This window comes from Apodemus sylvaticus, chromosome 16 (genome assembly GCF_947179515.1).
Source record: "Apodemus sylvaticus chromosome 16, mApoSyl1.1, whole genome shotgun sequence".
Taxonomy (NCBI): Eukaryota; Metazoa; Chordata; class Mammalia; order Rodentia; family Muridae; genus Apodemus; species Apodemus sylvaticus.
In genome coordinates this window covers 31,935,047-31,955,237 of record NC_067487.1, presented here as the reverse complement: position 1 = coordinate 31,955,237, position 20,191 = coordinate 31,935,047, and the positions used below count along the sequence as shown (strand labels likewise).

The following is a 20,191-nucleotide window of genomic DNA, read 5'->3' as shown; positions in this document are numbered from 1 at the left end:
CCACCGCCCCGCTTCTTTTATTTTCTCAAGACAGCTTTTCTTTAGTAACATCTTGGTTTTAAGTCCAATTTTAACATTTGTTGATCTCCCCACCCTGAGAATTGTCCAAGAGAGATTATTTTTTAAACATTTGATTGAAGCGTCAAATTATCTATAGTTTAGATCAAAGATGAGGCAGCAGATGGCCTTGAGGACCAGCGCTGCCAAAAGGAAGTTCCTTGGAATATCTGAGCACAGAAAGCGGTCAGTTGTGTTCCCTCTCAGTAGGTGACTTCTCTCTGACTCTGCTTTCCTCCAAAGGAACGCACTGCAAGGTCACAGCCCTGAGTGCGCACAGCCAGAGCATTCAATAAACATCACAGCCTGGCGCTCCACCCCACAGCTGTGTGTAGGCTTCGCTGCCCGGTGGAACAGCTTGCGGCTTCAATCAAGGTTTCCCCAGTCAGCACTTCGGAGCTTAGGCTGGGGACTCTTTGTTGTGCAAAGCGTCTTACATGGCATTATAGGTGATTTCACAACATTTCTGCTCTCAGTTGTCTGAGTAATGAGGGTGAGAGAGTGGTTTGACCTGGCTCATAGCAGTCAGAGCTGCCCTTGCAAGCACTGGAAATGGGGGGGAAGGGGGCAAAGAAATTGCAGATAATAGAGGGGGTCCCAGAGGTTCCCCATCCTGCCCTCTGCCCCCTCCCCCAAGTCCTCCAAGGGGTGGGAGTCCATCTAAACAGGAAAAAAGTATTCCGGGATAACCAAGGGCTCTTAACAACTCTCTCCCTCTCCCCCTCCCCCCCTCCCCTTCTTCCTCTCCTCCTCTCTCTCTCTCTCTCTCTCTCTCTCTCTCTCTCTCTCTCACACACACACACACACACAGAATCCACTTCTATATAACTTATGGCTCATATTAAAACAATAAAGTTCATTATTTGGGTAAAGTTTTGATATATAAAGTTATAGCCATTTATTTGGCACCCAGAACGTCAGTAGTTTCCATCCTGACCTGAGCTCTTGAGATAGTTCACTGGGTAGTTCTGACAAGGCATTGCCAACTTGGCCCTCCCTGCAAGAGATTCTGAGTTTAGTCAGAGATGGACTTTCTTTGAAAGCTCCACTGATGTTGATATAATAATAATCTGTGATATGCATGCAATGCAGTCCTATGGATTTTTACATCATAGTGGGTAAGAGATCTACTAATGTTTAGTGATTAAAGAACACTTTACACAATGGATGCTCGATTGACCAGTTGTGTGTTAAGTGTTATAAAAGAAAACATTATTTAATTGTTAAAAAAGCATTGTTCATATTTATTCAACAACACTGTGGGTATAGGGACCACTATAATAGAAATTTACTATGGAGAAGATACTGGCCTCCATACTAACTATAGGAAGGACAAGTGGGAGTGTGCATTTGAGTATCAGAGTGAGGGTCAATGGGTGGGTAAATATTATGAGAAAAAAAGGGACTAAAGAAAATATGGGGCAAAGCTGACCTCAGTATTCTTTCTCAAGATACATCAGGATGATCATAGGGGGAAAATGGAGCCCAAGGAACCCAAGCAGATATCAAGGTTAATCATTTCCTTGGGTAGACATTCTTAACCTAATTTTGCAGAAGTCTCTGCTAAACATGGATGCCACTAGGCAGTGTACAGTATTTGGTCAAGCCAAGTCTGGTCCTTATCTGTGCCATTGAGAAGGAAATGATGTATTTCATTTTATACTTTCACATCACAGTGCATGGGTTAAGGGAAGCCAAGTCATAAATCTAGAGGTAAGAACTGAAGCACAGTTCATGGAAGAATGCTACTTAGTGGATTCCTTTCCATGGCTTGCTCATGCTGCTTTAGCGTACAACTCAGGACCAATCATCCGGAGGTTGGGGAGCATTGTATTCCGGGCTCTTCCACATCAATCATTAATCAAGTAAATGCCCCCCAGGCCAGTGTGATGGAGGTCCCCTTTTCTCAGATGACTATAGTTTGTGTCAAGCTAACAAGAAGTAACCAGCATGGGAGGACTTAGGGTCAGCGGTGGCAGCTTGAGCCTGGAAGACTTAGGAAAGATGATAAAGATTTAGGTCTCATTTTAAGCTGACAAGATGTGTTAGTCTGGCTTGTGCCGCTGGAGCACAATACCACAGACCTGGTATAAAGACCAGAAATTTATTTCTTGTGGTTTTAGAACCTCAAACTCTAGGCTCAGGGCACCAGCACTAGTGAGGCTTCTCTTGTTTCATCTTCACACAACACCTGAAGAGACTGAGAGCTGAGGTGTGTTCCTCGAGCTGCAGAAGAGAAAAGGAGAGCAAGACCACGCCCACAGGCAGCCATGTTAGAGTGGCATTCATCCATTTGTAAGGCCTCTGTCCTCAAGGACTGCTCATTCCCACTAGGCCCCCACTTCCCAACACCATAGCATTGAAGAGTTTGAGAGTTTCTTACTCATGAACTTAAAGCAACACTTTCTTTTATAAATAATGTGTTTGATTTTATTTTATGTTCCTTGGTGGGTTTGCCTGCATTCATGCCTGTGTGAAGGTGGGACTGGAGTTAGAGACAGCTGTGAGCCACCATGCCTGTGCTGGGAATTGAACCTGGGTTCTCTGGAAGAGCAGCCCATGCTCTTACCCCTGAGCCATCTTTCCAGCCCTCTAGGTGACACATTTTAATCCCAGGACTAACACATGATCACTCCATGAGGACTATGGAAGAAACTCCAGAAAGGGAAAACAGGAGGGGCCATTATCACTTCGTTAGAACCCAACTGAAAGCCCTGTAGCAAATAATTAGATAAATTAGGCCTTCAGTCAGCTCAGATTAGGGCCTTTCCAGAATGACATTTTATACATCCAGCAGTCTGCTTGGCCTCCTTTGGAAATGTCAGAGGTGGGGCAAAGTAATTAGACTAATACAGTGGGCATTCATCTGCTTCCACATCACACTGTCAAGTATTAGCCCTTTGCTCATACAAGGCAACCAGAATTAAACGCCAAAGAATAAATCGGTGCTCTTAATTACTTGCTTACTGAAGAAAATCACAGAATTGGGAAAGAGCTTTCTTCTACAAATTTTAATGTGAAATTAAACGTATGAGAAACAAAAAAAAAAAAAAAAAAAGAGTTTTGCCCACATGAGAATAATACGAAGGAAAAGAATAGGACAAAACTTTGTCAAATGCACTGTTAGCAGAATTGAATTCCATCTCAAGGCCAGAAGGTGGTCTCCAGGTCAGGACTGGAGAGCTTCCCATCATGTGCTATATCCCTGTGAAAAATAGAAATGTCCTACTTTATGCTACTGCATGAAAGCTCATATGCAAGAACTGGGTATCCACAAAGCAATGATGGACCCACACTACACTGTCACAAGAGACTAGTTTTGTTCTCTGAGCTGCAGCAGGTTTGCATATTGATGGAAAAGGAAGAATGCAGGGTCCCAAAAGCACTTTGCTGCAGCCATTGCGACCACCCTGGAATGTTCAATTAATCACTCAGAAACAAAGAGCTTACCAACCAACTTGTCCTCAGACAAGACAAAAAAAGATTAACTTATCCAACTGCTTAACTTCCCGGGAGCTTCTGAGATGGAAGAAATTATCTTCTTTAACTTGTCCCCCTCCCCTTTTATCAAATGAGTAACTGAAACTCTAAACAAGCAGGTTGCTGGAGATACAGCAGTGAGCTAGGTTTGACATTGCCTAAGTAAATTAAAAGGGGGGGCTTTTATATCTGACTCACAGTAGTATAGGAAACGCATTAGGTTAAGAGTCAGGAGGCGAGAGAATGCTATGACTACACAACTCCAGTTAAAGCACCAATGAGTCACAAGGGATTGAGATCTGGGGGAGGGGGTCTGTGCTCATCAGTTTGCATGAATTGGTATTTCACTTATTCCATGGTACTGATGAAGTCACTATAACTTACCCTCACCCAAGGGATGCGAAACAGAAATTTCAACTTGCTTGAAGTTTCACAGAGGGAGCCTTGGATATCAATTTCCTTGACTTACACAGGAAGGGTTTTTTGGTTTTTGGTTTTTGGTTTTTGATTTTGTTTTTTTCCATTATAAAACTTCATTCTTTTAAAGTAAAATTTAAATTTAAATTGTATGTGTATAAATGTTTTTCCTGCCAGAATGTGTGTATAGCACTTTTGTGCCTTGTGTCCTTGAGGGTCAGAATAGGGCTTTGGGTCCCCTGGAACTGGAATTACAGATAGCAGTGAACTACTATGTGGGAGCTGGGAATTGAACCCAGGTCCTCTGAAAGAGCAACAAGTGCTCTAAACTACTGAGCCATCTTTCAAATCCCCAAACCATGTTGTTTGTTTGTTTGTTTGTTTGTTTGTCAACTATATATGCCAGAGTCCTTTCTGGGCTCTGGAGTTTATATTCAATTGAACAAATCACACTGTACCTGTCTGTAGAAAATATCTGCAGAGTCTGGACCATCTCCAAGAACCTCCCAGGTCTGTAATAGACACTTGCCTACTGTCTCTAGCAGTGCCAGAACAAACGCATGTACACATACAGTGGCTGATCGATGTGTACACAGACAGTGGCTGATTGATCTCCGCACACTTCTATGTCTGCCTGCAGGTGGTGGGCAGGGGAGTGGGAGGCATGTTCAACCACATGTGGGCCCTATGGAGAGAAGAAGAGAACGGTGCTGTGCATCCAGACCATGGGCTCTGATGAACAGGCTCTCCCTGCTACAGACTGCCAGCACCTGCTGAAGCCCAAGGCGCTGGTTTCCTGCAACAGAGATATTCTGTGTCCATCGGATTGGACAGTAGGCAACTGGAGTGAGGTAAGCTCGTGGGTGGAAGGGACAGTGATAGCCCTGCTTCATCTGCCTCTTACTCATTCTTTCAAAATGACCCAGCCTAAAATTACATACTATACTGCATCCATCACATCTGGCTTGCTTCCTGCATTTCCTGTTTCTGGCCTTTCAAGATCTTACCCTCCCTTGCAGAGCTAGTGGCTGTTAACTAGGGATCAGATGGATCTCACTGATCTGGGCTCATGACAGGTAATCATTGTTGGCCCTAGTAAACCAAAGCCACACCCACATACCACAACCCCCAAAGCCATACCCACATACCACAACCCCCAAAACCATATCCACATACCACAGCCCCCAAAGCCACATACTCTGTAAAGCACTTGGAAAAGTTCATTGCTGTAGTTAGCTAAGCCCAAAGGAGTGTTTCTCTGTTAGAAATAAAGAATGCAATCGATTTTGAATCCATTCAAATCATTCATCCATTCAGAATGTGTTTGGGATATCTTTTAGCAGTTCATATATTCAAATTAGTATTGCCTTTTCCCCAAATTAGCCAGATCTAAATCTCTGGATACAGGTAGGAATCCAACAGTTTGAAGGTTATGAAGAGGAAAACAAACAAACAAAAACAGGTTTTAATGTTCTGTGTTGCTGCGGAGTCTGGGTCTGTCAGGTCTTGCTGTGCCTGTTACCAAGAGTGACTGATAAAAGCCAAGCTCTTCTTTCCTCAAGATATGGTATCTCCAAAGGCCTTGTTTCTACTTCTCTGTGCATTTCAGTTATGACCTAAGGAATGACCATACAATAAATAACCTTTAGGAATGAACACAGCAAAATTTTAACAGCAATACTGACTTTGTCATAACTTTGTTCTTTCTTTTAAAAAAAAATCGAGTGCACATCTTTAGTGTGTGTGTGTGTGTGTGTGTGTGTGTGTGTGTGCACATGTGCCATGACACACTTGTAGAGGTCAGAGGGTAACCGTGGGCATCAACAGTTCTATTCTCCTACCATGGAGGTTCCAAGGATCAAACCCAGGTTTGGTGACAAGTGCCTTTACCCACTGAGATATCCCACTGGCTTTCTTGAGAAGCTACAAGCTTCCCATAACAATGACTAGAAATTTTCAGCTTTTCTGAGGTTACACCTTTGGGGAAGTAGGAAATATTTGGTTCAGGAGAAGATTCTAGAAAATAGCGAGAATGAATAACAATAAATAAGCAAGCAATGTACTTAGCCAAGAGGGAACATTTGTGTCTAACGACTGTTTGATTATGTATAAAGATGTCTTGTGTAGCTGATAAAGCTGCTCTGGAAACATTACCTAAAGGAGAAATCTAAATCTTGCAGCAATAAAATGTTCTCCTCTGAAGATACTTCTTTGAAAACAGTGTGAACCAAACAGCTTTGATAACCTTCCCAAGACAGTTTCTTTAACATAGAATCATAGTTGAGATAATCTAACTTCTAGTGCTGAGGCAGATGTTTTGGTATGGGCTAAAGCTAAGAAATAGACATTATGGTCCTAAGACTGTTAAAACATCCTATCAAATGGGAGATGAAAGTGAAAACGTTGGGGCAGCCAAGGGAAGATGGGCAGTGGAGAAAGATCATGAAGGGTGAGAGCAACAGTAACGTATCTAGAGGTTAATACAAGTGCATTGTACATGTGTGCACCAACACATCTGCATGCATTGGTGCCATGTCAGAATAGCCTCCCTGCTATCCTTAGGAAGGAGCAACCATAGTATGTAGTTGACCTGATGTGTTCCCCACCAACCTAGACTGCTGTAAATCACAGTGCTGTCAAAATAAGGCTGAATGAGGTATTGTGATGGATCCATTAAATTTGTTTACCAAAAAAAAAAAAATGTGTTGGCTGCATCCAAAACACTTAATAAATCTTGTCATGTCAAATTTACTAATTGCCAGAATCCCAGGGCCTTCTCAAAAGACTATAATTACAGATTTGGCTGAGGAGACCTTCTTCCTGAGCCCATGTGTACAGGACATAATAACCTACCTGAGCTGGAAAGCAACAGGCCCTAAAAGTTGGCCTAAGGTGGCAAGTCCTGCTGTCTTAAGTTCCCAAACAGGCCATTGTGTAGTTGATTGACAGCATATGTGGAATCCAGTTTCTATTCCTCTTGCAGAGCTGAGGAGAAAAGCCAAGTTGCTACCTTCATTAGGAGATGTATTTGGGCAAAGTCCCTGCAGCTAAATCAGCATTAGTGGATAAACTGATGCTGATTTATCCAAATTCATTGGATAAATCTTCTTCCCTCCTTCTTTTGTCTTGATAATAACCCTCAATGAGCTTTGCTGAAATATGACAAGAATGAATTTCTAACCATGCCAAGATTCCTTTGGGCAGTTTTATGTATATGTATTTTTCATTGTTTATTAAAATTTTTACCTATATATTTTTTCTAGCTTTCTTTTTTTGAAAATAGATTTTTTTTTCATAAAATATACTCTGATCAGTTTCACCTCCCTCAATTCCCCCATATCCTTTCCAACTCCCTTCCCACCCAATCTACACCTTTTCTTTCTCCTTAAAAAGCAGGCATCTAACAAATATAATAAAATAAAAAAACAAAGCAGAATAGAACAAAACAAACAAAATACATGTTTGAAATATTTTAATATCATTCTTTCCCTTCCTCCGACTTCCAGATGTACCTATCACCCACATTCATGTTCTGTGTGTGTGTGTGTGTGTGTGTGTGTGTGTGTCTCTGTATGTGTGTGCATGTGTGTGTGTTTGAACCAAGCCCTCTCTTGCTTAGCTCATATATCCAAAACTTTAAATTTTATTTTAAAATTAATTCTTACTAAATTATCTAAGCTGGATCCTAACTTTTGATTTTCTTGTGCTGAAGCACACTCTTGAGCTTCTGGGAATTTATCACCACACCCATCTTATGTGAGGATTTTAGTTCTGGATCCAAGACACAGAGAATGTTTTATTTATGGACTCAACAGAACGTTGTGGCATATTTTTCTATGGATAGAAGGGCAGGAAACCCCTGAAAGCACCATGTAATTAGTAAATGTGTCTGGCTTAACCTATCTTGGACAAGAAAGGAAACAGAAAATAGCCCAAAGAGCCATCTAGACTCACGCATCCTGATAAGCTCACAGAACACTTTAGGTGACCTGTCTCACTTCGTGGGGCTTCGGTTTCAGCAACTGTAACCCAATAGTTTTTTTCTCCCATTAGAGACACTTTTTAGAGTGTTTTTTTTTTCAGTTTTACCATCCCTGGAAATCTCCAATTGTGTAATCTCTAGCTACTATTAACTCTTAATCCTTTCCCCATTTCTATTTTTGTAAAGTCAAATAAAATAAGCCATATAAGCACTTATCAGATTTTCCGGCGAACATTGTGTGCCAGTAAATGATGACTTTGTAATCTGACAAGAAGGTAAAGGCTGGCTTTCTGTGTCACTCTACTTTTCTCTCTTTGCCATCAGAGGTATCCAGAGTCCCAAAGGAATGACTAAACTACCCCATTCTTTAGCTTAGGGCCATCTTAATTCATAAAGCACTACAAACATACTTCATAGCACCTGACAGTTTTTCAAAACCCTACAGAAATACTTGAGACTTAACAAATGACTGTGTTACTTTCAAAAACGCAAAGTAATATTGAAAGTCAACCATATTTAATTTCATATTGGTAGGAAAATATCTCCATTTCTCAGGGGAAGAGACTGTAGCATAGAGATGCTTAGAGACCTGTGCCAGTCATATAGCTACCCAGTGATGGAGGCTTAGAATGCAGGCAGCTAAGATTCTACTTTGAACACTGTCATAAATCTCAAGTGTCTGTGAACTACAGCAATATGGCAGTTCTTAGAATTCATGAGAAACATATTCTGTTTGGAAACAGTTTGAGAGTCATCTTTTCTCACTTTGCTGGAATTCACAATATACATAATGATTGCTGAGATCTGAGTCTCTCAAAACAGAATGACTTAGTCTCACCAAATAATTGCAAATTTCAAAAGAAAAAAATGTTTCAACTGGTTTCTACAGCAACATACCATCTCTCACTTGAGACGAGAAGTGCACTGGAGTGCATCTGAGGAGATATAAAGTAGGGCCTTCAAAAGCAGATGTGCTTAGGGTCTAGGAATATCCTTAATCTGCCCTTCCTCTGTCTGACCGAAATGCACAAACAAATGAACAAAGCAATCAATCAACCAAGTTTCTAGAAGTCTATTAAATGAAATCTGTTTGTAAAGGTGTTCTAGTGTAACAGCAGCCAGATCCCTAACTGGGATGTGGTGGTTTGGATGAAAATGGCCCTCATAGACTCACACGTTTGAATGCTTGGTCCTCAATTGTTAGGACTGTTTGGGAAGGATTAGGAGGTGTGGCCTTGATGGAGGAGGTGTGTCACTGAACATAGGCTTTAAGTTGTCAAAAGCTGTACTGGCTAGTTTTGTGTGTCAACTTGACACAGGCTGGAGTTATCACAGAGAAAGGAGCTTCAGTTGGGGAGGTGCCTCCATGAAATCCAGCTGTGGGGCATTTTCTCAATTAGTGATCAAGTGGTGAGGGCCCCTTGTGGGTGGTTCCACCTTTGGGCTGGTGCTCTTGGATTCTATAAGAGAGCAGGCTGAGCAAGCCAGGGGAAGCAAGCCAGTAAGAAGCATCCCTCCATGGCCTCTGCATCAGCTCCTGCTTCCTGACCTGCTTGAGTTCCAGTCCTGACTTCCTTTGGTGATAAACTGCAATGTGGAGGTGTAAGCTCAATAAACCCTTTCCTCCCCAACTTGCTTCTTGGTCATGATGTTTGTGCAGGAATAGAAACCCGGACTAAGACAAAAGCCCTGCCTACCACCCCTTCCTGCTTTCTGCCCATGGGTCAGGATGTAAACGCTCAGCTGCTGCCCCAGCACCCTGGCAGTCTCCTGGTCTTTCTGCTGCCATGCTCACTGCCATGGTGATTATAGACTCAAACCCTCTTGAACTGTGAACCCCAGTAAATGTGTTCTTTTATAAGTCGACTTGGTCATAGTGTCTTGTCACAACAATATAAAAGTAATTGAGAAAAATTGGTTTAAAGGAAGAAAGAGTTTATTAGTTCATGGCTTCAGTTTTCAGTACATATTCTATTAGCTCCATTTGTTTTATGCCTACAAGAAGGAGCAGCATCATGGAGGAAGTGCATGGTGGGAGAAAGGTGTTCACTCTATGTTCACTTACAAAACAGTGATAGGAAGAGGCTAAGGAAAAATACACCATTCAAATACTGGGCCTGGAATCTACTTCCTACAACTGGGACCTTCAGCTCAATACCACTTTCCAAGATGCCATCCTACCATAAGCCATCAAGATATTTATTCATTGGTTAGGATAAAGTATCTGCAGTCCAACCACTTTGCAGTGAATGGGTTCAGGCTTTTAAGATACTTCTGGAGAACCACTTCAAATCCAAGCAGTAACAAATACAGGATACCTAAACGGAGCAGTTGATAGAAATGAGTTTTCAATAGCTCTTCACAAAGAAGGCATGGGAACAAACCAGTGCCAAGAAAGTGCCTGTAAGTTCTTGCAGGAGCTCCTGTAAATGGAAGGAAAGGCATGGAGGGACAGGAGACATGTGTGAGCCTTACCTCCAGCTTTCTCAGGGACTCCTGTGAGTTGATGCTCTGATCTGCGTTACTTCTTTGAGAATGAAGCTTCTGTAACTGCCATGATCCCAGTTCTTTGCAGATATGGCCGCATATGTTCTTTTGTTCTTTTTATTTTTCCTTTTTTTATTTGATATATTTTTTATTTACATTTCAAATGATTTCCCCTTTTCTGCCCCCCCCCACTCCCCGAAAGTCCCATAAGCCCCCTTCTCTCCCCCTGTCCTCCCACCCACCCCTTCCCACTTCCCCGTTCTGGTTTTGCCCTATACTGCTTCACTGAGTCTTTCCAGAACAAGGGGCCACTCCTCCGTTCTTCTTGTACCTCATTTGATGTGTGGATTATGTTTTGGGTATTCCAGTTTTCTAGGTTAATATCCACTTATTAGTGAGTGCATACCATGATTCATCTTTTGAGTCTGGGTTACCTCACTTAGTATGATGTTCTCCAGCTCCATCCATTTGACTAAGAATTTCATGAGAACAAGTAGATACAATAAGGAGAGTCAGCATTGCTGGAAACCAGCTTTCTGAGTAGTTCTTGCAAATAGGAGTTTGCAAATAGGAATTCATGAAATTCTTACGCCTATGTTCTTCTGGCTCTTGCAAACTCCTATTTGCAAGAACTACTCAGAAAGCTGGTTTCCAGCAATGCTCACTCTCCTTATTGTATCTACTTGTTCTCATCTAAAATATGGAATTACTTTCTTAGAGTTTCCATAAGGAAATCTCAAAAACTAGCTGTCCGGGAAAACGGGAAATCTCTTGTGTTAGAGATTAGAAGGCAGAGATTTTAGATCAACTTTAAAGAGGCTAACTTCCTAAGTTCTGTAAGGGAGCGTGAGTATATGCCTCATTTTTCCTCCATATGGTAGTTTCCTAGAAATATTTGGGGTCCCTTGATCTGTAAGTACACCACCAAGATCCCATGGTATTCTTCCTACAAGATGTCTAAAAATTTCCCCTTTTATAAGAATACTGATCATACAGTGTTAGCACTTACTCAAAAGACCTCGTTTTAAGTTGATTTTCACCTAAAAGAACTATCTCTAAGTTGGATCACAGTCTGAGATAGAAGGCATTTGGACTCTGATGTTCCTACCTTTGGAGAGGAAAGGGGACACATTTTTTACTGATTGCAGGCGATGTTTTAGCTTAGGTCAAACATAATTTTTGGTATGAATCCCACTCATTCACTTATTAATTCCTGACACATAGAGAAATGTTTTATGTACAAAATATTGGCCATTTCTCACAAAAGCCCCTTTAGTCTCAAACCTCTGATAATTTCCTGCTGAGTTTTTGAATGGCCTCCCTCAGTGATGTATCTCTTGGCCAACAGTGAGTTCGCCTTGCCTCTATGAACCTCAGGTAGGTGGAGCTGGCCAATTTAGCAGCAGGCCTTTTTCTCAGCAGGTTTCCCCCAGAGGCTTTAGTCCAGGAGTGGTAGATATGCAGGGCAAGATAACTCCAAGAGAGCACACAAATAGAAGGAATAGCGAGCTGCTTGCCTGGTACAGAGTTCAAAATTATAAGGTCAGGACACATGATAATCATGGCTGAAACTGGTTGTGAGAATTCCAAGAGAACCAGTTGAGATGGGCTTTAAGTACATGTCACGGAGCTGCATTTATCCCATCTAAAGGGCTTGACAGCTCCTGAGGAGATAAACACAGATGAAGGAGCTCCAGGCTGAATACAAAGAGAACTGCTTGTTCTGTTGACAAGAAAAGGCAACTTCCTGATTGGACTCAGCCTAGCTGATAGATAGTATGGTCCTGTTGGGTACAACATGCCCTGTGCTAAGGGTGGCTAAGAAATGGCCACTATAAGTCACTTATAAGAGTGGGTGTCTCCTGGGAAAGGAAAGTACACATGGCTTTGCCAGAGAACATTTGTGTCCATCCCAATCCTTGGTTTCCATGACTGATGTTTTGAGTTGCCCTTGGGAATAAGACCAATGGGTGATGATCATTTGACTTTTCAAGCATAGCCAAACATCCAGAATCTAATTAATAGGAAATTTCTAGCTTTTAAAACATTTGCTATTGTTCTAGTTTTTATATATCTATCTTGATGTTTTACCTTGGTAGACCATTACTATTTGAGAAAAATCTTCTAAGTACCAAACCTAATGCATTTCGATTCAAGAAACCACTTGACGGCTTTTACTTGTCTTCAATTTTCTTGTGTATGTTTACCAAATTCACATAAGATTATTGAGTTGTTGAAATTTGTAAGTTAAAAGGTCACATGTGCAGAGCTAGAGAGAGAGCTCAGTGATTCATAATGCTCCCATTCTTCTAGAGGACACATGTTTAGTTCCTAGCACCCACGATGATCAGCTCATAGCTGTTATACCAGTTCCAGAAGATCTGACTTCCTCTTTTAGTGTCTGTAGGCAGCATTCACACATGACATACCCAGAGAAATGCAGATACAAATGTATGTGTGTGTGTGTGTGTGTGTGTGTATATACATATTTGAAGATAGACAGGCACACACAGTGATGAACAAACAAAACAAATCTCCAAACACAAGAAGACCATATCTTGTCTCTTTCAATTATCCCAGGGTATCTGAGCCTAAAATTCTATAGCAGTAAGCCAGTTGAGTAGAGTATATTAGTCTTTAGATAGGTTTGTAGATGTGTGCCTGAGTCCAGTTTACCTACAACTCCTCTGAGAAGATAGTTTTATTTACCATAATCCAAAAGGACAGTAGAAATTGGGGAACCACACCTATGCCTGTTGTCATTGTTATCATCAATATTCAAAATCATCATTATTTTTATTATTATAGGAATAACAATGGCTTCTAGAGACCAGTTGCTTCATGCAGAAGCTCATACTACAAATATTGACTGACATGTGCATGTGTGCTTGTGTGTGGCCCTTTGTTTTATATATGTATTGTTCACTGGGCTTACATAGCCCTCACAGTAGCCTTAAAAAGTAGTTATTAATTTCTCTCAATTTCCAGAAAAGTGAGCTAAGATTTAATCAGAAGAATATGTGTGTGTGCGTGTGTATGTATGTATGTGTGTGTGTGTATGTGTGTATACATATTTGAAGAACTTAAGCCATTTCTCACAGGCTTTGCAGTTATTTTTTTCTATAATTCAATATGGAGGGAACAGAGAAAACATACTTCAAAGCTTTTTAATTAATAAAAGAATTGAAATGTACCATGCACTTTCACATCCTCACAGGCATTACAAATCCTACAAGTCAAAACAATTCAGAAGCTTGGGGAAGTTGTGGAAGAATTCCCATATGTCGTTATATATTCTGGTGCTTCTTGGAGATAAAAATTTTCAAGAGGGGCCCATTAGCCTTGTTTCTGAATCCTGGCTAAAAACAAAGCCAGCCTGTGGGAAAATGTATTCAGATGCACATTGAGAATTACTCTGTCGCATTTATAAATCTTACAGTGTAAAGATTTGAAAACCCAAGGTGTTCAGACTAGAATGTAAAGAGAGATAACTAAATTGAATGGGTTCAAAAGTATCTTTATACTCAAAAATTCCAGAAATCTAAGACAAAGCAGAAAAATAAACACCTCCAGCTTCTTGTTTTGGTCTCCAAGTAAATTGCAGAAGGAGCCACAGAAGCACCAGAAGACAATATTTTCTATCTGATAGCCTCATCTTTGTTGGGAAGATAGAGTGTGCTTCCTGGGAGTAGAGCATAGTTCCACTGAGGATTAGCCCTATAACCACTGGGCCGTCCTAGGACCAGGCAGTTGAATACTTTTACTGACAGAACCGTGAACCCAAGTCTATACTTGGCTGCTGCCTAGGTCTATAATCTCCTGTGTTCATTCGTCGGTGCTTCTTGTTTTCAAAGGAGCTGATTTCACAGAGCAATTATGTGTGCCTGAATGATTGTGCTTGATTGAAACAAAATAAAGGAGGAGATTTTACACCAATAGGACTGGAGGAAGCAAGGATGCTAAGCTAAAAAAAAATACATAAGCTTGTAGGTACCAATTTCCCCTTTCCTATTTTCCCCACATAATAAAACAATCCCTTAGCAAATATATATATATATATATATATATATACAGTGATCAAATATTGTAAGAATTACCCTGTCATATAATTATGAATAAGAAACAGGTTCCTCCTGAGGGTTACTCTTCTAAAATCAAAAGCATAGGCAAAGTCCACATATCTGTATTACACTGGCTTCGGTGAAGAAGAAAGTGTGGTAAATGAACCTGACTTTTTACTGAAGCTGACTTGCGGCCTTTCAAGTGAGGCCTGGGGGCCTTCAGCGCCTCTCGTGGGGGGTGGAATGATCACTCCTGCCTTGTAAATCTTGAAGAGATGTTACAAATATCACACAGAATAATATCTAGGAGGCCCTGTGAAATTCATCAGATATTATGCAGGCATACCCTTAAGAAGCCTGCTTTGATGTCAATGATACAAGATAGCGAATATAAATCAATATAAAATGGATGGCAAAGGAACCTTAGTGTCCCATATTCCAGTGCCAGCTAGTTGGTTGAATTAACATGTCATTGGGAAAAATAAAAAGTGGAGCAAGTTTGGCACAAGTATTGACTTTTCAAAATGACTCATTTTCCTGTGTTACACAGCAGCTACGTACGCTTAGTGGGCATAGAGGTGGATGAAACAGCTTTTCCATTAAACTGGGAGGATGGGGTGCCCTGCTGGATTCCCCTGCCCCCTTCAAAAGAGACTCTAGGTGCCCAAACCTTCCAGAATGTAAAAGGGATTTAGAGTAGGAGGCATGGCACTTTCCCAGTGTGCATATTACTGTCCTGCTGATGGAAGAACCCAGTTCTTTGAGAAAGTATATTTTCCACCTTTGATTACCTTTTCATCTTTCAAATTCAGGAAAAACTTAGGTCTTAAGTATACTGAGTATGCTAAGTATCTAGCTTTTAACAGAATTCTATCTGCAATAAGTAAATAACTGAGACCTGGGAGAAAAAACATGAATTCTAATAATTTCTAAATATAAAAGCTTTCACATAGCTTGTTTAGTGTAATTCTGAGAATCTGGGAGCATTTTTGTATTAATTCAATAGCTTCATAGCTCTTAGAGATAATAGTCTTCGCTGAAGAGTAGTAATAGGGGAGTAATTTAATTCATTGCACTTCTTGTAGATAGTGGTGTCCAGTTATCAAGACCCAAAAAGCCTTCAGTTTGACTGTATCATGGGTTTTGTTCAGATTGGTTCTGGGCCCTGGCTGGTCTCCAGGAGACAATGGAAACCTGAAAGCATAGAAACCAAATGACTCTAGAGCAGAACTTCACAGTTCAATCACCACTGGGCCTGACCGTGAGAAGAAAGGCATCTTTTCCCACTAAACTAATAGCTGTTTCCCTTTTCCAGTGCTCTGTTTCCTGTGGTGGTGGAGTACGGATTCGCAGTGTCACATGTGCCAAGAACCTTAATGAACCCTGTGACAAGGCACGGAAACCCAACAGTCGAGCTCTGTGTGGCCTCCAGCAGTGCCCATCCAGCCGAAGAGTTCTGAAACCCAATAAAGATACAGCTCCCAGTGGAAAAAAACAAACAATATCAGAACATGACCCCTTCAAGCCCATCCCAGCACCTACACCCAGGCCTACACCACCATCCACACCTACAGTGCCAGGGTCTGTGAGCCCAAGTACTCCTGCAATCAACAGCCTTGGCTCCACCATAGCATCCCAAGAAGATCCAGATGGGGAAGACTGGCAGAACAATTCAACCCAAGCTGGAGAGGACTCCCACTTCTTTACTTCTGGAAGCACTTCCCAGGCCCCCCTGACTTCCTGGTCTTTGAGTATCCAACCCGATGATGAAAATGTTTCCAGTTCAGCTATAGGTCCAACTTCAGAGGGTGACTTTTGGGCGACCACAACAAGTGATTCTGGGTTATCATCCAGCAATGCCATGACTTGGCAGGTAACTCCATTTTATAGCACTGTGACTGCAGATCCAGAATTGGAGATACATAGTGGTTCAGGGGAAGACAGTGACCGGCCTTTGAACAAGGATGAAAGCAACTCTGTGATATGGAACAAGATCAGGGTGCCCGAACATGATGTCCCCATGGAGACGGATGCAGAAATGCCACTTGGACCTCCACCAACATCTAATGTGGGGGAAGAGCCCTCATGGCCTCCCTTCAGTACAATGATGGAAGGCTCATTACCTGCCTGGTCCTTCAAAAATGAGACACCTAGGGATGAGGGGATGATTCCACACCCTCTTGGAGGAGACCACCAGCCGGCACCCTCAAAGAAGTTAGAAAACCAGGACCGATTGGCATTGCCAAATAATACAAATCCAACCCAAGGCTTTGGGCCTGTCCTGACTGAGGAAGATGCCTCTAGTCTGATTGCTGAGGGATTTTTGCTAAATGCTTCCGATTACAAGCATCTTATGAAGGACCACAGTCCTGCATACTGGATTGTTGGAAATTGGAGTAAGGTAAGAAATAGTTTTCTGTTTTAGACTTGATTTCTTATGGAAAATGTCTAGGAATGGTATATTGTGCAAATTCCAAATGAACTTGCATTAAAACCTCTAATTGGGCATGGAGGTACACATTTGTAGTCTTAGCTCTTGGGAGGCTGGGATTGGTAGATTGTGAATTGAATGCTAGCCTGAGTCCAGAGCAGATTTGGAAGCCAGCCTGGTTACATAGGAAGATTTTGTTGAAATAAAAGAGAAAGAATGAAGGGGAATATAAAGAAAGGAGAAGTGATGGAGAGTGAAGGGAACGAGATGGAGAGAGGAGAGGGAGGGAATGAAAGAAAGATGGATGATAGATAGGTGTGTCATATGTAATGACAATTAAAACCATCTCTAGGTTAGCTCCCCAAATGGGAAGGGGAAGAATAAATATATTATTTATGAAACAATTGTACATACAAGTATATATTTATATATTGTTCATAAATACTAAAGGAAAGACATAAGACGAAACCGAGAAGAAGTTTCTATTAGGAAACCTGAACAAGGTACGATGTGAGCACAGAGAATTCATCATCTCTCTGTGTCTGATGTTTAAGCTGCAGGCTGATATGCCTAGGGTGGAGCATCTCTGGTGTCCCTTCAACTGTGCCTTCCAGAGGTCCTAGGATGAGTAAGAGCTATAGGATCCTGTCTTTACACTTCCATCACAAAGCTAAAACTCAGACTTTGTTTAAACTTGTAAAATAATCACAATTGGAATGGAAATCTGAGACAAACTCTCTCAAACAATTCTATAGCTTACAATGTCAACAAATTTTTTATATCCAAGTACATTCCATTCTATTATCAAGGATATATATATATATATATATATATATATATATGTATATATATATACATACATACATACATACATATAGATAGATTGATATTTATCAAAGCAATATATCAAAAGATATATAGATATAGACATATATGGGACATATATATCAAAGGAAATACATATATCATTTGATTTTATATAAATATTTAGTATATTTACTTTTGTGGTCATAATTAGCTTGAGAGGAAATACCTATCAAAGGATGCCCTTTCTACCTGTGACATACTTAAACTGCTTTATTAATATATAATTGCACATTATGAACTTTACCTATTTACAGAGCTATTTATTAACCTTCATTATCTAATACTTTGTTGTTTGTTTGCTCATTTTGAGTGGCCTCATTAAAAAATTCACTATGGTTCATTGAAAGAATTGTAATATCTAAGAAGAGCTATGCATTATGATAAAATGCTAGCCCCTACTTTCAAGCTTTAGAAATTGGACTAGATATTTAGTTTTCTATTTCTATAACCTTTGAGGTACCAAAATGATCTCTCGCCTATTTTAATTTTAAAATGTAATAATAAGCTTAGTATATGAATTTATAAATTAATGTAACTACACATTCAAATAATTCAAATTTTTTTTAATTTTATGTTTTACTTTCTTTTCTAAAGAGAGGCGGACTACAGAAGTTAATTAACAACCTTTTAATATAATATAGTTATTAATATAATAGCAAGAATGTAGTTAAAGCAATTTATAAGGCATGCTAATTTCCAGAACACTCTCATATATTGTCTCTTATGGTTTTTCCTTTGGCGGTCCCAGAGTAGATGATGTCTGTCCCATGCATGGTGTTGTACAAGTAGAGACCCTAAGATGCTAATGGCTAAGTAATGTCCAGCGACTGCCATTCAGTGGAATGATGACCTTTCTCTTTTCGCTCTAACTTATTGTCTCTATGCTAAATTCTGACAACAGTTTACAAATTAAGTGTTCTTTTGCATAAATTAACCACTCTCCATGGACCATGTTATTGAGTTTACCAGCAACATATGGGTAAATTCAAAACTCCAAAAGTTTCTATGCCACGTCTGTAATTATTTTCATTTGAACTAAGTTTTCCCATGGATATATGTTCTAAAGCGAGTTATCACATTTTTTTCCATTGGTGAATCAACATAGTATCTCTATTCACAAAAACCCAGATTCGGAGATAAAAAGATGTTTGTGCTCATAATGATCTCATGTTTTGAAGAGACAAATATGTCTCATAACCCAAGGCTTTAGTCATATTTCCTGTCTGATAAATTCAAAAGTACTGTAGTGACAGGAGCTGACAGTGAAAACGGACAAGCCTGGAGATATGTTAGAAGTAGCATTTTAAGCTAATTAGCATGAGTTCTCTACTGCAATACTGCAGGCCAAGAAGACTGATGACACACTAGATGTGAGATTGAGAGAAATTAAGTCTCTAGAATCACACACACCAACTGAAGGAACAGAGATTTGAACTTGGTCGATAACTAAGAAGCCACAAATCCATTCCTTTGCAAATCAGGAAGCATTATTACCAGCCTCTGTGCCTTTAGTTTTATTTGATGTTTCTTTGCTCATAGTGCATAAAAAAGCAAAGTCATATTTGAAGACACAAAGTAGACAGATGAGAAAATCATGTATTACAATGATTTTCCACAAGAAAATCCACCATGTTCCACAAGAACATATTTTATAACAACACAGGGGGCACCTCCTGCTTACTTCTGAATAATAATCATAATCATAATAATCATAATAATCATAATAAGCAAATAGCCCCTATGATATCATCACCATTGATTTAGTGTAGAAATTTTAAAGTAAAGTTGACTTTCTCAGGGGATTCTTAGAATGATTTATGTCAAATAGTACTCTCAAAATGTCTCTTTCTTTCTAAAATCATGCCATATCCCTAAAGAGCAAAGAGAGATGCTGCTGTCTTCATGTGTGTCAAAGCAATTCAAATGGTATGGCCTTACATGCCTGTGAGATGTCTACATATAACTAGCATGTTTTTGTGTGTATGGGTCTGGGGTTTTGAGGAAGGCAATAACTAGAGAGAGAATTTAGCAGCCATGATCAGTGGGTGATAGGTATAGCCTTGAAATTGAGTGAGGTTACCCAAAAGCTACCTAAACACTGAAAAGACCTGTGGCCCAAGAGTGGAAACCTAGAAAACAGCCATGTTTTAAAGAGATGACTAAGAAGATACCCCATGGGGAAGTCTGGTAAGGAATAATATAATAGGTAAGACTTATACAAAGAGAGCTGGTACCTTTTGTATTTAGGACTGAGTCAACTTTTGCACTTGATCATTGGCAGGTCTCTGATGACATTGGGGAGGGCAGGGTTAGTATTTAGATGGAAGCTGCAGTCGGAAGGGAGGGCCCTGTAGGAGACTATCTCAATAGTTGGGGGTAGGGGAGCTCTACACTAGGACTATTAGTAAG

General features: G+C 40.4%; 1 protein-coding gene across 1 annotated transcript in view; it reads left to right on the top strand.

Annotated features, from left to right (window-relative positions):
• Positions 1-20,191, top strand: part of Adamts12 (ADAM metallopeptidase with thrombospondin type 1 motif 12) — a 304,796-nt gene that overhangs the window by 240,060 nt on the left and 44,545 nt on the right. Inside the window, exons 18-19 of the mRNA XM_052160107.1 lie at positions 4,595-4,805; positions 15,800-16,885. Of these exons, the coding sequence (XP_052016067.1) occupies positions 4,595-4,805; positions 15,800-16,885 (1,297 nt within the window). The remainder of the gene's footprint in view (positions 1-4,594; positions 4,806-15,799; positions 16,886-20,191) is intronic.